Source organism: Ostrinia nubilalis, chromosome 19 (assembly GCF_963855985.1).
Source record: "Ostrinia nubilalis chromosome 19, ilOstNubi1.1, whole genome shotgun sequence".
Taxonomy (NCBI): domain Eukaryota; kingdom Metazoa; phylum Arthropoda; class Insecta; order Lepidoptera; family Crambidae; genus Ostrinia; species Ostrinia nubilalis.
Genome location: NC_087106.1, coordinates 9298461 through 9316132, shown reverse-complemented (window position 1 = coordinate 9316132; position 17672 = coordinate 9298461). Strand labels below are relative to the sequence as shown.

The window sequence follows — 17672 nt, the reverse complement described above, 5'->3', positions numbered from 1 at the left end:
TATGTTTTTTGTCCCATTGCGTAACGTAATTAATCATATCTTAATAATTAACCTCTTTTAGCGGAATTTTGAGTTTGTTGTTGACGCGACAAGAAGAAGATTTGGGTCTTCTATTGTTATAAAGTACCTTATTATTTTGAAATGATATAAGCATCGTCAAGTCAAGCAGTTTATCTATCAAGTTCTTCAATGTTGTAGGATAAGATAACAGAGAGGGCTTTGTAGAGACAAGAGGGTAAAATTTAAATCCATCCATACAATGATCAACATAGTAATAGAGTGCAGTGTGACTAATAAATCACGGTCCAAATAACCCAGCTCATTAGTTTGAGCCTTCATTAATGCGAGTTCACGCCAAGTCCCGATTGCAACGCTTGCAAAAATACCTAACTCCAATAAGTTTTTATTTTATTACTAGAGGCAAAGGCAAAAATAGTTGCAAAATATATGAGATTTTGTAATGCTTTCATCATCAATTTTTTTTTTTTAATTTTCTTCAAAATTCTTTGCTATATGCAGCCTGTGCTATGCATAAGAAATTATGTGTGATCCCTGCCCCTAGGACAGCTCTGGTAAAACATATGTGGTGTAGTCATTTTTACTATAGTAGACTTACCTGGTGATGTAGTCCTGCCTCTCCGCGATGATCTGAAGACCGACGGCATCACGCAGCTGCATCACGATTGCTGCACGCACAGCCTCGGTGGTCTTCAGCTCTTCTATTCTCTCTGATAGCATCTGGTTACAAAACAATATGATATGATATAGCCTAGACTTCGAGTCTACTACAAAAGTAGCAAGACAAAGGCACTTACTACTACATCAGTAGTTCCTAACCTTTTCAATGTCACTACCCCTGTGAACAAGTATGAGAATTTAGTTTACCCCTAGCTAATTTAAAATAATTAAAACCACAAAAATTCGAACGAAAATGTATGTTTATATTTAAGAAATTGCACGTTTAGGTAACTAGTAAATTACCCCCACCACGCAATTTTTTGCTAAATAAGTTTGGCGCGGCCTATACCGTACTATTATTTTGTTTATTGCTATTTTAATACTTTTTTGTGATATCCTGTGTTACCCCTCTAGAATTTCCGTTTTACCCCTGCGGGGGTAATTACCCCCAGGTTATGAACCACTGTACTACATGAATCATCATCTTTATTATCATTTCAGCCACAGGAGGTGGAGGTGGAGGTAAACAGGACTTATGACATGCTTGCTTAGGACAAAAGGAGTCCTATGTCCTAAGCATGACTTAGGACTCCTTTTGTCATTTGACTCCGCCACCTTTTCCACATAAAAATTGCGAAATATGTAGCTGTCTCAAACACTACCTTTTCTAGTTGTTACGAAAAAAAGCGAAAGAAATATTTATCTTCTCACCTCAACATCCTCACAATACAAAGGGGTGTCCTTGAACACTTCTTTCTTCACCACAGCAATACAAGGGCCTTGTACTCCCCCAACAAACTTCTCACAGTTGAAGAACAGCGCGTCCTTCTTCACCATCTGCTCATCCACTCCTGGGAAGGTCGGATTCATGTCTACAGCTGAGGATGGTGCCACCAGAGTGTAGTCCCAGAAAGACAGCGCCTCGTATTGGTGTAGAAGCAAGGTGGTGGCTACGTCATCAGCCAAGACACCAGTCAATTTTGAAGCTGCTGGGAAGAAACCGATCATCTTCTTTCCTGTGCCAGCGTGCAGCTGCAATTTTTGCTCAAGGTTGTTCAGGTCAATAAACCCTTCTTTGGTTTCGGGAATCTTGATTATCTGGAACAAAAGAGGCAGGTTATAAATAGATAAAAAGTTGTAGAATAGATAAGCGAAGGGTCGACACTCGTTTATCAGGTGTGTATCTCTGAGGAGACTTCTCTGTACACAAAGGTGTAAATCTTAATGTTACTTCTGATAAATTGTAATTAAATTTATCTTTTAACATTATTGTGTGTGACCGAAGTCCATTTTTCTTCAAATTGTTTTTCATTTGTTTCTTTCGGGAACCAGATACTTAGAGGCCTTCGATGATATTATAGTGCTTTGTTATATTCGAAATTTTGTTTATTTTCATCCAAAAGAGCAAAAATGATTTGTAGAAATTAATACTCGTACCTACATCGAAATGTGCAAGCGATTGCTTGACGAGTAATTAATTCGTGCATAAATTAATAAACAATATTCAAAGCGATATTTAATGCATAATGTATGGCAGTGGGTATTGGAATGTCAAAACATCGGATAATTCACCGTAACCAATAGGTAAGTGATTGCATGTGTAGGAAGATTCCATTGGTTTAATACAAGTATGTAACTTGAAAGTGATTGTCTATTTAGTAGTCTAGTGAATGCTCATTGCTCTATCTATAAAATAATAGAACTTTGAAGAAAAACATTTACTAATCTATTACATTTTCCGAGATCAAAAAAAAATACAAGTATGTTGCTCTTGATTGTTAGGGATACTGCTCCAGTTAAACTGTGGTTAAACCTCTGTTTAATTATATTTTATTGATTTACAAAATTGCCAGTTTCTAATGGCGCTAACTACATTCAGGCAGCAAAATTCCTGCTATCGATTTAGTTTGAAAGCTTAACCCAACAGGTTAACGTACGCCTATCTCTTAATCTGCGTATTGTGCAGAATTCGGCGTACGAGCCGATCTGAATATATTCGATGGAATAGATATACTGCTAATATGCATGGGTTCGAATAATAACAAGGGTGAACAACCTTGCGTGCTAACTGAAATAAATGCTTATTCTGACCTAAATACTTATGGTGGAATGCTCATAATTGTCCTGAAACGGTCGGAAAATCGTTCAGGAATGCTTTAAACTATTCAACATTCAATGCGATTGCGCCAAGAGAAATGTCGGTCAAATAACGACAGAAATCGTGTCAAATTAAATAAGAAAGAAAAAGTAATTAGAAGACATTAAAATTACAAAAAGATTTTCCAGGAAAATTACAAAGGAAGCTATAAACGGATACCTACTTAATGAAGAAAATAACTCAAGCTTAGATTTTTTCTCATTGTAATGGGATTAAACGGTTTTCTTTCCTTTTAATCCACATCTAAAGATTGTTAAAATTACTTAAACGTTTGTTGTTTTCTTTTTTTACACATTGGTTTATGTTTGTTTCTCTAAAGAGCCTCTCGAAGATCTAATACCTAAAATAAACATAGAGTTTCTTTGTTTGCTTGAACGCGCTAATCTCAAGAACTACTAGTCCGAATTTTAGCAATTTTTTTTCAAACTATATGTATATATTCATGTGTACTAAGTCGCGGGCACAGTGAGTATGTAAGTACTAGTACGTATGTTGTTGCAATCAAGTTAATGTAGTTAGCAACAAGATGGAAAGCACTCGAGACAGGTGTGCAGGTAATTAATGGGCAAATTGATATGTAGGCTCAGTGTGACCTTATGCCTACAACTAGCTTGCATAGTCATTACATGATGATGTATGGAACGGGTTTGCAAGGCTTTCATCAAGAACAGTTTTATACATTTAAAGAAAAGAGTCAGTAATAAAATGTTTTAATAGACTATTACACACCACTAATCAATTGAAAACTGTCAAAACGAGACTACCCATAGATTTTGTATAGCAATACTAGCCAGTGACGTCACTATTTTTTCAACTCAAACTACTTACTTTTTTCAATTACATAGCAACCAAAAATGATAATTTACAGGTAATTTTAAAATTAGTCAAGTTTTTAAAACCAGAATGAAGTGGCATTCTAAAAAGTTGTGATTTAGAATGATTGGGGAATGGTGTCAAATAGTCCAAAATAAAATTTCAAAATTATTTTCATCTTTTTTCACATCTTCACAAATGTGACGTAACCACAAAACAAAGCTAATACACGTGTCACACAAAATACTCGTAGTTTATTTGGTTCTTGTGACCCATTTTTACTCATACAGGATGTTTTATACAGAAACTTACGTAAGTTTTGAAAACAAAGGCTTTTGTTGGCTATTACATTAACAATAACAAGCATGTAATAATCGTATTTTAAACTTAATAACAGGTGTTATTGTCAATGCTACAAAGGTCCGGTAGGTACCTTTATTATATTTCATGACAAATTGACGCGTACTTTTTCACGTCAATGAAGAATTTTCTTTCAAACTATGAAAGTTGCAAAAGCGCGACGAAATTCGCTACTTTTCGAGGCAACTGCTAAAAAGATCTTAACCATTTACAAGAGTTTCTCTTTAGCAAGAACTCGGTTGATGAAGAAACCGCCAAACAGCGATCCCTTTGAGGCTCTACTTCCGAAGATTGCCAATGAATACCAAATGAAGGGAGCCGGTAGTGCATCAAGCTTTGCAAGACTTACGCTATCCAACATTTTTCTCTTCAAAATAGTTTTACAGGGTTCTTGAAGTGAAGTTTTATTATGATTTGTTTTTAATGAAAGGAACACTAGAAATCACAACCCTTCTTCGGGCGTAGTCTAGTAAAAAGGGTCTCTAACTACTGTATATTCTACACTAACATACGGGAAAATCGTACCGTCCAGTTGAATTTTGACGACCTACACGAGTCCATAGTCCGCTTTAAATATCTATTTAGTATATTTATGCTATATTTTTATCATGAAAATATCAAAATATACACCTCATATCATATTAGTTATATCTGCTTATAAATAAACTATGACGTCACACGTTATCTACTTTGTCAGCACTAAACCGATCGCTCGATCATCCCGAACGATACGCCTGAGAACGACGCAAAAACATCGGACGGCTCAGTCGTAATGTTCAGAAATAACCACGGATTAGTGCGGATTATGTTACCCCGGGGTAGCTAGTGATGTTAGGGAATGTTTATCGATACTACCGTACTTCAAAAATAGTAAAGACATATCTACAAGAACTGTCCAATGCGCGAGATGGTCGCTGTAAGTAAACTTACAAGGTTTTATTTTTACAAATCATGAAGGAGATGATAAAAAAGGATGTAGAGTGAAGTTTAATATTCTACATTCAAATAATGGGCCGATTAGATTCATGCATGAATATAATTATTACCACTAGAAACACGAAAAATAACCGTAGCCACAACGGCAAAGTTATACCAAAATGTTGTGTTCCAAAAAACTTAACCGAAGACTCTATAAATTAAAATATAAGAAAAAGGTAACAACGTGTGATAAGATAAAATAAATAAAAAACAAGCGTCGTCAGCGATATAAAAGTAAAGCGTACAAAAAAGACGACACAATATCGATAGCAAAACCATCGAATGTTCCCAGCCCTACGGACCCAACGCAAGGACGTGCAGGGTAAGGAGCCGCGGGCACGCTACCCGCATTGGAGAAGGCTGACATCATTACCGTAACCTACATAATGTACTACAAGTACTACTTATACTGAACTGAAAGCCATGCCTCAAAGCTGTAAAAAGGCTTTTATTCTATACCGTGACTCAATTACAGCTAGGTACTTGTAGTAGTACGTTACGGTAGCGACCTTTAGGGGGTAATTGGGGGTACAGGGTATAATATACAGGGTGTAATAGAAAGTAGAGCAGTACTAAAACTATCAATTGACCGAAATACGACGTATACTTGTGAAGTAACCTAAAACAGTGTAAATAAATTCTGAATTTTCTTACAAGTCAATATGTCTATGTCGGAGATTATGTATTAGGCGTCAGGTTGTTTAAATTAGCTTTTGATTTAGGCATCAGATGCTGTCACTTTGCATTAATAAATAGTTTAATATTAGACCTGAAAATTTTCCTGATTTGACATTTGAATTTACGTATTTTCAAGAAAAAACGCAATTTTCATATTGCATTACCATTCTTATTATTCTTTCATACATAATAGGTATGTATGAAACTTACTTTAGGCACAAAATGAATACTAGCTTTAAGTAGTAGCAGGTAAATATTATCATAGCTCTACATATATTTAAAATATACATGAACAGTACGCAGCGGTCGGGACTGGTCGCGTATAATTTCAAATTGTAATGAGCCTTACTATTTTTGGAAACTATAAATTTTCCAATAAGATAAGCATTTATAAAGATTATAGTATCTCTTTCTTTCAGATGGTAGAGTTATTGTGTACTTTCTCATCTGGACAAGCTTTTTGGTATGATTTATTAATCAGGGAAATGCTCTTTTAGCTTCATTTATTTGGTTTGTAAAGCAGCTATTAATCACTAAAATGGATCGGGATATTCTATAACAATGTCTGAGAATGCTATCATTTCTAAATATAATTTTGTTCCGTCTTATGTAAAAACTTTTAAAGAATAAAAGATCGACTAAAATATTTTTAAAATAGGTACATTATGTATGTCTAGACAGTTAGTTTCAAATTACAATAGCAAAACAGCAATATAATTTGCAAGTGCAGTAATATTACTGCAATCACTTCAATTACATTAAAATGTGATTTAATTTACATTACAATAAGAGTCAATTAATTCAAAGCTTTATGACTTGACCATTATTGAATTACAATGCATTTAAATGAAGAATGACGCGTGTGTGAATCGTTATCGTTTGTCACGTTTTCGCGGCATGAGCTACATTATCATAAAACACGTAATCAATAACATTAATATTGTCCACAATAACAGATTACACTTCAGACATTCAGGGCTCTACCGGCTCTCAAAGTGTTTTATTTTTCACAATGAGGAAGCTCTTGTATTGACCAATAAAACTTTTTGGTGCGTAAAAAAGTTAAACGGGCGTTGAACACTTGTTTAAAGTGACATTTAATATGGAGATGTTATTTTAAACACCTTGTTTAACGTCTGTTTATGTTTTTTGTAATAACACCATTTATTTTCATTTTTGTAGTTTCATTTGTCCTATAATTTCGAATTGTAACATTATTTTGTCTCGTTATGGTTTTTAAGTTAGTAGCTATTCTTCACGACTCCTCAGCTTGCACTGGTTAACTACTTTTAATTTTGCAAGCGGACAGCGGTAGATGACACTCTACACAAGTTGCAGTAAAATCAAATCAAAATCAAATATTTATTCAGTACTTAATTAGGCCGTTTAGTTTGGGTACTTGTTCACGTCCCTTTAGCTTGCCCTTGCTAGTAGAAATGAGAGATAGGAATATTCCCGTTATTGCTATTTTAAACACAAAACTGAACTATTATAGCGGTAAATAGGCACGAAATACGACCATAAATGTGCTTGTTAACAGAAACACGACGTAAACTAATAAAGACGTACGAGTAAACAAGTCAGTCGTGTATTTCCTAATCCAATTGAACTTGCTGTGATAAGCCGTCAGGGGCAATTGAGCTAGGCTTTGAATCGAATTACTAGATCCGGTTTTAACACTTATAAATCGTTCGAATGTATTATTTTTAAAAAGAAAGTAAACCTACAAGAGAAATAGTTGTATTGCGGAAAAAAGTTGACAAATGAGTTTCATGGCTTAGATTGCATACATTTTTTATAAAAACAAGGCAATAAAGATTAAAAAATCAACACTGCCAGTAATAAATAAATTAAATAAGCGCGCACAAAAAAAGAGGACTATTCTTTATTTAAAACGATGGAATTTACGGCAAGTTGACAGTTAAAAACAAATGCCAACAGAATTTATTTGCTTTTGGGTGTACGAGTACAGACGACGGCACGTCAAGGTAATCACTGATCACTGTGGGGTCTTATGTAGTTGGAATAGAAGCGAATTTGCAATAAAAATGAATAGTCTGATGTTTCTACATGTGTTTGCTCGACTCATGCCGGATTTCAGCCATCGGAAAATCGTCGTTCACACATCAAGGGCTTGATTTGTTTGGTGTTTATTTTGGGCTAAAGTTATTTACGTTAATTCTTTGAAAATATGATTTTGTATACCCAAAAATCCATATTATAAAGTTAGTTGAATCTAGAGCCTAATAAAAGTGGCTAAATTTATCAGAAGACCTACTACCTAAGGTGAGTTTTAGGCAAATCTAGAAATCTCTGAATCTCTTGATGGAACTTAAACCTTAGTACGAGTTAGAACGAGAAACACGACGAGTATGCAGTTGTCTAGTAAATGCCAATCCTATGCAGACATGGTTACGTACTAAACCCATTTATTGAGTCATTTCAGGCCGTTTGAAGCCACTTAATAACACAAGAAATAATAACCAAACCACTGAAACGATTATAGCTACCATAATTGATTTGTCTATGACCTAAAGTGGAGCCCTCAAGTGGTCGTTATTAATAAATAATAATAAAATGAAAATAACAAATGCATCACGAGTCGCGTGGCTGGCTGCGTGTGCGCCGATAAGGAGAGGAATTTGCCGATACCACGCATGGTGCATACAACTGTAGTACTACTTAGTTACGCAACTAGTGCACAAGGATGAATAGTTTAAAGTTTAGATCTATTTTTCGAACAGTTTCGTTCGTTACAGCCAAATGAGCCAGAAGGACAAAGGCCTCCCCCAAGGTTTTCCACAATGAACGGCCCTGCGCTGCCCGCATCCAGGCTCTTCCCGCGACCTTTACCAGATCGTCGGCCCACCTAGTAGGCCCACGCTACGTCCTCCAGCCCGTTTCTTCTAACAGTTTAAGTAGGTATAATTTATTGATCATTCAAAAGATCGTCTCTAAGACCTCCCATGCCCGTTTTCACCATCAATCCCTAATTTTTATGTGACCCCTATGGTAACACATAACAGAAATTTTGTTTTCATAGGGGTCACTTAAAAATTAGGGATTGATGGTGAAAACGGGCATCAGACTCTCAGACAGAGGATCTCTGGGAAATTCGATAGTAAAAAAGATGATAAACACAAAAACATGTTAAGACGTTCCACAATAGCACCCATTGTGCTACAGTAAATTAAATTGATTTACGAGTATAATGTTTGTTAAATGAAAAGAAATAAACAAAATTACAATGGAATACCAGACGTTAAGACAAAATGAAATACCAGACGGTCAAGGCTATCCCATTTTTTTTTCCTTTTGTTTGAAGCATGCTCTACCAAAATTGTATAGTAGTCAGACTTGAAAATTAATTGTAATGTTGTCAATGGTTTTTCTTAGGGCTGATTTTTCAATCGTATTAACTGAAGAAAAGTTGGTAGGTACATTGACAGTTTCAGTATGGGAAATATGTCAAATTGCCAAGTTATTATTCTTCAGATATAGATGACCCACGCTGAACTGTCCCACCAAACTCAATGACAGGGGGGCGTTACCATCGTTCAACTATATGGTTTCCAACATGGCAAAAATCGGAACCAGCGATCCGGTATTGACGGTGGCGCCCCGCTGTCAATGTCATGGATAGGACAGTTCAGTATTTAAGAACTATAATAGATATCTGACGATTGAAAAATCATCGCTTTCCATAAAGCATATCAATGCAGGCCAAGATTTTCTCATGGATAAAAAAACTATTCGTACCTCAGCACCGACTTCCCTCCACGTGATGAGCAGCCGCTCCGTCTCCCTGGAGGACACGAAGAGAGCCACCTTCTCTGGCCGGAGGGCTCGGAGGAACCTCGGCAGGGTGGCCCCGAGGATCACCACGTCTTCGGGACATGCTCCCACCGCACTCCGGATTATTGCTTTCGATTCCGATCTGAAAAAATATATTGATTAGACCGTTTGTAAAGGTTTATTTTCACAAATGAGCCAGGGAGTTTTTGTGGAAGCTTCTTCTTAGCACTACCCCAGCCTGCCTTATCGCTCCGAAGCAAGAAAGCATCATGCTTATTCATTCGTGCTTTGAAGGGTTCAGATTTGAATTTCGTCTGCGTAGATTTCTACAAAAAATAGCCTAACACTTTTTATTTCAGTTGTATCATTGACATTTGTTTGTGAATAAGATTAATACCAGAATTCTTCTTCTTGTCGTGTCGACAAAAAACCTACAAAGCGTCAGCCCAAAACTTCGCCACAAGAGTGGCGTTGTCAGTAGCCTTTATTAAATCTTCCTGCGTGCAGTTGTTTGGGTACGCAGGGCACGACATCATGTGCTTCGTCGACTTCCAGAATTGAAAAAGATACTCTTGTTGATCTTACAAAACTATAGGATTAGAAATGCAAAAATCCATCGACTATTATATGGAAGGCGCTGTATTAGTCCAGTCAATGAATGTCTTAACGACGGTGTAGAGAGAAATCCATGGAACACAATTTCTGACCTCGGGACTTTATTTAGCCTAGTTAGGTGGTGAACATAGCAAAAGTCCCCGCCCTTAGCCCTTGAGCCGGCGGGGAGAGGGGGGTTTAAAGGTACCACTTTTCGGTTTTTCGCTTAATCCTCGGAAACTATGCGTCCTAGTGACATGACTACTATGAACCAAAAAAAGCTTATTCAATTTGCTACAGGTGAGACAGTCAAGTTTTTCTATATCTTGTATAGTTTTTGCGGCATCTGCTCTAGAAGGTCTGTAAAATTGGAAATTTTATTGTTGTCTTACATGTTCCTTTCAGGAGAAAATCGACTAAATCAACATTGAGCAAACACTATAGACATGCGGGAGCATGTTAAGCCTAGTTCCAGGGAGGGGACTGCACCGTGCGTATATTTAGACGAACCAATTAGAGCCACTTTTGACTCCTCATCATTCAAAAACTACTGTGCATTAACACTTCAAATTTGGCTCATGTATTGAGACTTGCAAGATGTACATCAGCTTCAAATTTCATAAATATACCTCAAACGGTTATTTAGGTATTGACGTTCAAAAATCGATATTTAGAGCACTACTATCTATCTATCACATGTGAAATGTTAAAATTTACTGGTTTTTTATTTGTTCCTTTGTATTTACATAACTACCTTTCTGGATGCCAAATTTGAACCTTCGAGGTCATCTGGAAGTGGTTAGAATTTGATCTATAGGTCAGACATTTAGATTTTTGGACGTCAATATCTAAAGAACCGTTTGAGGCAGATTTATGAAATTTGAAACTGATGTATATCTTGTAAGTCTCAACACATGAGCCAAATTTGAAGTGTTAATGCACAGTAGTTTTTGAGTGATGAGGACTCAAAAGTGGCACAAAGTGATTCGTCTAAATATACGCACGGTGTAGTCCCCTCGCTGGAACTAGGCTTAACATGCTCCCGCATGTCTAGAATGATTGCTCAATGTTGATTTAGTCGATTTTCTCCTGATGGTAACATGTAAGACAAAAATAAAATTACCAATATTACAGACCTTCTAGAGCAGATGCCGCGAAAACTATACAATTTATAGAAAAACTTGTCGATCTCATCTGTAGCAAATTGAATATGCTTTTTTTGGTTCAAAGTAGTCATGTCACTAGGACGCATAGTTTCCGAGGATTAAGCGAAAAACCGAAAAGTGGCACCTTTAAACCCCCCTCTCCCCGCCGGCTCAAGGGCTAAGGGCGGGGACTTTTGCTATGTTCACCTCCTAACTAGTCTAAATAAAGTCCTGAAGTCAGAAATTGTGTTCTACAGTTTTCCATCTATAATGCTTTATTGACTGGACTATATGCCAACCGGGCAATATGGAAATCATTGTAGGAGGCCTATATTCAGCAGTGGACGTCCTGTGGCTGAAATGAGATAAGAAGTATCACTCACCTGTAAATCTCGCTCTGTCCAGAAGTGTACGAGAGAGCCGTACACCTAGTGGCGTGTGTCGGCAGCACGTCCCTGGCGATGTAGTCCTCGACCCACTGCAGCGTGCGGCCCGAGCCATTGTAGTCGCAGTATACAACTGGGGAAGAACGAAGACGAAGTTAATTTACTATATTTAGTCCCATTTATTTGCTATAGAAAACCTCCTATAGTATAGCTAAGATTGACATCGAAAATATAAGGCTGAGTTGCACCAACTTACTTTAACCGTGACTATAACAACCAGTGCTTTTTATACGGAGTTTGACAGATTTTTGACATTTGTTAAAGTTAAGTAAGATGGTGCAACTCAGCCTAAGAAGAAATACTAAAAGGTAGAGTCATACGCAACGTGCTCCATCCATACTCATCCCATTTAAAAAGAAATGTAAGGATCTGCACAACAATATAAGAAAAACTTGGAAAATGTATGTTGGGTAATGTGTAATATTAAAGTTCTACCTATACAAGATTGAATTCGCGACAGATTTTTAGCAACCAAATATTAAACCGATTGAAAACAATCTAAAATACGTACAGTATCAGGAAGTTCTATACTATTGACTGTATTAGATTTACTCCAATTGTTTGCCGAACAAATACGGTTACTTAACCAAGTTTGTAATCAGACTATTTGCTTAGTTGGGCCCATAATCAATTTGGGCAAACTCATTGGCCTAACTAGCCCAGTTTGCGTACAAATACATGGCAACAGCGAGTTCGTCGAACCTTGGACCCAATGCCAGACGGTTGGCCGTGGGGAATATAGATATCTACCGAGATACTATCGCCAAACTGCAAATGTAAATAAGTTTCTAAGTATTTTAATACGTAAATTGCATCATGCGACGATATTTAATAAGAAATGAAAGGAATGATAGAATATTTATTGGGATTTTGCATTATTATGCACAGCTAAACACAGTTTTTCACTTGGAAATGTAGAATTGGTCACGAGTACACAAGGCGAACTTAAAGACATATACGGCCAGTTAACCTTTGACCTACGCCAGTAAAAACTATACATATACATTACTTTTCATAGCAAGACTATGTAACTTCAGAATATGAGAATCTCAAATAAAAGATATACTCCAGTAACACAAACAACAAAAAAATCCATCCTTCTTTGATAAGGTCAGACAACATCAACAGCAGATAATTCAGAAAAACATTAATTAATATCATTGAACGATATGTTATTGATAAATACAACTGAAATCGTATTGCCGGTAATGAGGTACGATAAAGTTTGTTTACCACTTTTTGAGACCACACGCCTGTAAATACCTAAAGCTATCTTTATATCTTCAGACGTCTTAACGTGTCCTCCGAAATGTTTTTTATTTTATTTGGATAAGCCTGCAATGTCTTAGCACCTAACGTCGCAACTATTCCCGACATCCTGCTAAGTTAATATAATGTGAAAACACCCAGTGTCAAACCACACCGGCTTCATTTCCCACTACCGAGTAATAGTTTGTTCCTATAGAAAAAACGCAATTATAATGGCATAAAAACCATCGATCGTGTTAGTTACGGTTTTTATGAGCGAAACCACGACGCACTGATAACGCTCGCGTGACCTATATCTTCCAGTTTCAATTACTACAGATAAGTGACGTAAAAGGAAAAATACCTAGCTTTTATTGATGCATTCCAATTAATGTTTGTTTTTGCGTTCTATTCGCATAAACATAATCTTTGACCTAAATAAACTTACTAAGCTGGTTGTAAAATAAAAGAGAGCGTGCACTAGTCTAGTATTTATTTTACTTATTGACATTTCAGGACTCTAGGGTAGAAAACGAATGAATGGACATGGCGCACAATTTTTGTTGAAGATGCCAAAAAAAACTACAAAAAATTAGAATGAATACTGTATTTTTACTTTTTTGATATCTTTAAAAATGACTGAAATATTCAAGCTCAAAGTGCGCTCTTCCGCTAGGAGCGATTTTCCGCGCGGATTTTGAAAATGTGACGTAGTAACATGAAAAGCTGCATGTAAGATATTATCTGTGTATATGGTTAGAATGGTTAGTAGGGGAGCCGAAGCGGGGATTTCGGGACTTACTAAAGAGTGGCAGACTAACATACAAGGAAATACTTTGTACCTGGTTGATGACCTTTAAGTATGAATTTCTGATATAAAACGGCATTAGTTCTTATGCCTCTCACCCAAAAAATACCTCAATTAAGCCCAAATTTGAGACCGCAGCCTAACTTTGAGTGACGATGGAAACTAGCCTAGATGGAGGACACATGAAATTGAACTTCTGCTTCTTCATTGATAAAGACTTATCATTTACCATACCTTATCATTTTGTATTTCATTTTCAAGTTACTTTTTTTTCGCTTACTGTTTAAACAAAACGTGGGATTTTTTTAAATCTCAGGTCTTTTGAACGCACATCTGAACGATGTCTGGTTTTAATTTCTTCAGTTACTCCGTGACCATGGCGCTTGCAACAGTGCCGAAATATTGGAAACTCAAAACTAAGGTACATGGTAGCAATCCCAATAATAAATAGGAAAATGTCTTGAAAAATAAGTAAATCGTATATTACTTTATGTAACTAATTTTATTATGTATCATACTTATAACTAATCACTTCATTCAGAACTAGAAAACGATTCCAAGGATTCCACTTTTCTTCAATAGATGATCAAGATAAAGAGGTATTTATTATAAATTGCTCTTCCACCATTTCAATTATTCTATCTTACATCTTACTTGATGAAATCTTTTTCAATTTTATTTACATGGTCATAACATTTTCACCATTCCTCTGCACCAATTTGTGAGGTACACCTGAAACCCCCGATAAAGCAGCTATTATAAGAATAATATTAAAAAAACCCTCCTTCTGACGTAGTTAGGTAATAAACTAAATGTATCCAATTTCACTCCAACTTACTGTCAACTCAACGATGCGTTTTAAAATCAAAGATTGACTTTGAATTATGCCTTATTTTACAATACACATTGAAAACAATATGACTTGCTTGAGCTTTTTCGAATTTTTCACAAAAATAACAAATAGGCATGAAGAGATTACAAAATTTCTGCAGCGACTGACAGTTCACTTGATTTACTTTGACAGGTGACAATAAAGCCATAGACATTTGCCATATGAAAGACACACTTTTCCAATATTTTTGTTTGCCATGAGATTCTGGTACACCTATACCTATCATTTAATGAAAAGATAAACTAAACTTTTTCAGCACAACGAAAATCTGCTTTGGCGCGTAGCAATGCAACGTGACAACTGCAGTTCGGACTTCTTTATGCGTCCACTACACATACAATAAAATTCGAACTATCGCACATTTTTTCTTTTTAATTCTAATTCAGTAAAAAATGTTTTTGAAACCTTCATTCAAAATTCAAAAGTTATTATCATAATATGACAGAACTTATGACCAGACTATGTACATTGAATAAAATATTTTTCTTTTTATCATCAAGCTTAGCAGTCTAATAAGTTACTATGACACTCGAGTTAATCCACATTCAGCACCATAGCCTCCCTTTCTACAAGGCCCTCTACAAATGTCAAAACGTCACTTAACCATTTTAGCGCCAGTTCTTTTGTTTTTGAGAAGATGTACCCAAATTTTTATATCAATTTAATTATAGTCCAGTCGTTTGGTACAAATTAACGTGGTTACCTGGAAAGTGTTCCGGGAGTTTTGAAAATTGGTGATTAAAATAGATTTCGCTATGCTCTCTGTTAGTCTGTTAGTTAAGTGTGATTGCCGCGCTCGTTGTGAAATTGGAAAAATGCTGCCTTAGAGAAGATTTTTGATAGTTACATTCTTTCCTATTTCGTCGTTACAGCCAAATGACGTTCACTGCTGGACAAAGGCGAGAGGCCTTTGGGTTTTCCATAGTTTTTCATAATGAACAGTCCTTCGCTGCCCGCATTCAGGTTCTTCCTGCGACCTTTACCAGATCGTCGGTCCACCTAGTAGGAGGCCTGCCCACGCTACGTCTTCCAGCCCGTGGTCGCCACTCAAGAAATTTTCAGCCCCAATGGCCATCGTCTCTACGAGCTATGTGTCCCGCCCACTTCCACTTGATTTTAGCAATTCTGCGTGCTATGTTGGTCACTTTGGTTCTCCTGCGACCACGTTTCAGAACCTTAAACTTTCCTATTTATTTCACGACTAGCTTTTGCCTGCGGCTTCACCCGCGTGAAATTTAGTGTCACAGATCGGCATAAATTATAGCCTATATGTTAATCTGGGTTACAAACAAAACAATAATATTGTACAGTTTCAACAAAATCCGTTGAGTACTTTTTGCGTGAAAGAGTAACAAACCTGAGACACAGGAATCTTCCTAGTTCAGGTATCAACCCACCAACATTCTTACTTTTTGTTTTTCCTGATTGTTTGTTATCATAATATTATCTGTTATGTTGGTGAGAAATAAACATTACTTTACTTTATTTTAAACTTCCAGACATCCAAACTTTCGCATTTATAATATTAGTAGGATACAATTATGTAATGTAGAAACAAACAAGACAAAAAAAAAGTATACTTCAGCAACGCGAATTATTTTATACTTCAGCATATTTAGGACACCCGGCAGCGTGTCCTGCCATGATCAAAGAAAAAAGAACTCGCAATTTAGCAGGTACATTAATTTGACTGTTTCACAACTCTAAATCTATTTAACTTACATTACATGAAATTTATCAAAGCTTCTTAGCTTAGAAAAAAGTAGTTGTCAAAAACCTTTTTAAGGCGGATTTTTTTCAATAAGGCGGGCGCGCGCGCGGCTGTAAACGAGGTCACAAAATTCGGAAAGAACATAGCGAAATCTATTTATTCACCAATTTTCAAAAATTCCGGAACACTTTCCAAGTAAAATTAACAAATAACTGGACTATTTACTCGTTATTGAGCACAGAGACACAAACTTGGTTATTTTTTCAGAAAATTTATATTTAAAAGTGCATAAATGTAAAAATGGCTTCATAGTGCACAAAATTGGCAATAGGTGGCATAATAATGGTTACTTTTTTAGCGCCTAGTTTGAAATGTGATTGAACGATGACAACTAACAACAGTTGTCAGTTAGGTAAAATTTTATTTTAGTTGGAAAAAGACAAAAAGTGGTAAATGGGTTAACGTGCGGGGGCTGCAAAATCATGTTGTGACGTCACGCGCGAATATTGGAAATTTTTGAAAATTTTAAAAAGTCCGTAAACTTCTCGAGGCTCTATCTTCGGTAATACTGGATGGATTGAGGTGAAATAAAAACTAGTGTAATGTGTGTGATCTAAACTTTAAATTAAGTCATAATTTAACTTAATATTACAACTTATGCGTGTTGTCCATTGTAACTTAAACGATTGTTTGTTTATGTCACAATCCTAATGTTAATTTATAATGGATTGCGATTGAGATCAAAAATACCTGCCTTGTTATGCATAAAAAAACAATTGCGTAAAGTGATTGCCCAAGGAATATTACACCTTGAAATCTTCCGGGCAAACTTGTTCTATCATATCTGCACCGTTTGGATCAGATTAAGACCAAAAGATAGTTCATTTGATGAAAAAAGAGTCTTCTAGTGAACTGAACTGAACGTAACCAGTTTTTGTTTTTTATTTGTATTCTAAATTGCACAGCGCTCATCCAAAGCGGCCAGCTCCTGGCATAGTAACCGAGATCGATTTTATCATTATTATGTAAATGAAAACCGCACTGTTTACGCAACGGGTGGACAACAGATCGTAAAACTGTATGTGTTAACGCATACATGTTCTCGCACGTGACTGCGCCCGTTGTTCCGCGTTTTATGGGTGCTTTATGGCGCACAATAGCAACATCGGCAAATGTTAATTGTGCGTGCAAGGTCACTTGTTGTGGAGATGGAGAAACTTTTGTACTTATTTTAGAACACTAATTGGTAAGTTCTCAATAGGAAACTAGATGGAGTGGACACTGGCAAAATTATATTCAAACTCAGGAAAAATAGACACTGTGATTAGTTAAATTCAACATTATTACTACAACAGGCTTAAATCTTTT

The 17672-nt window shown here is 36.2% G+C and overlaps 1 protein-coding gene across 1 annotated transcript in view; it reads right to left on the bottom strand.

The window, feature by feature from the left end:
• LOC135081341 (uncharacterized) overlaps positions 1-17672 on the bottom strand; it is a 93916-nt gene that overhangs the window by 22885 nt on the left and 53359 nt on the right. Inside the window, exons 2-5 of the mRNA XM_063976060.1 lie at positions 11583-11718; positions 9425-9602; positions 1390-1776; positions 617-738 (exon numbers count right to left, since the gene is read on the bottom strand). Of these exons, the coding sequence (XP_063832130.1) occupies positions 617-738; positions 1390-1776; positions 9425-9602; positions 11583-11718 (823 nt within the window). The remainder of the gene's footprint in view (positions 1-616; positions 739-1389; positions 1777-9424; positions 9603-11582; positions 11719-17672) is intronic.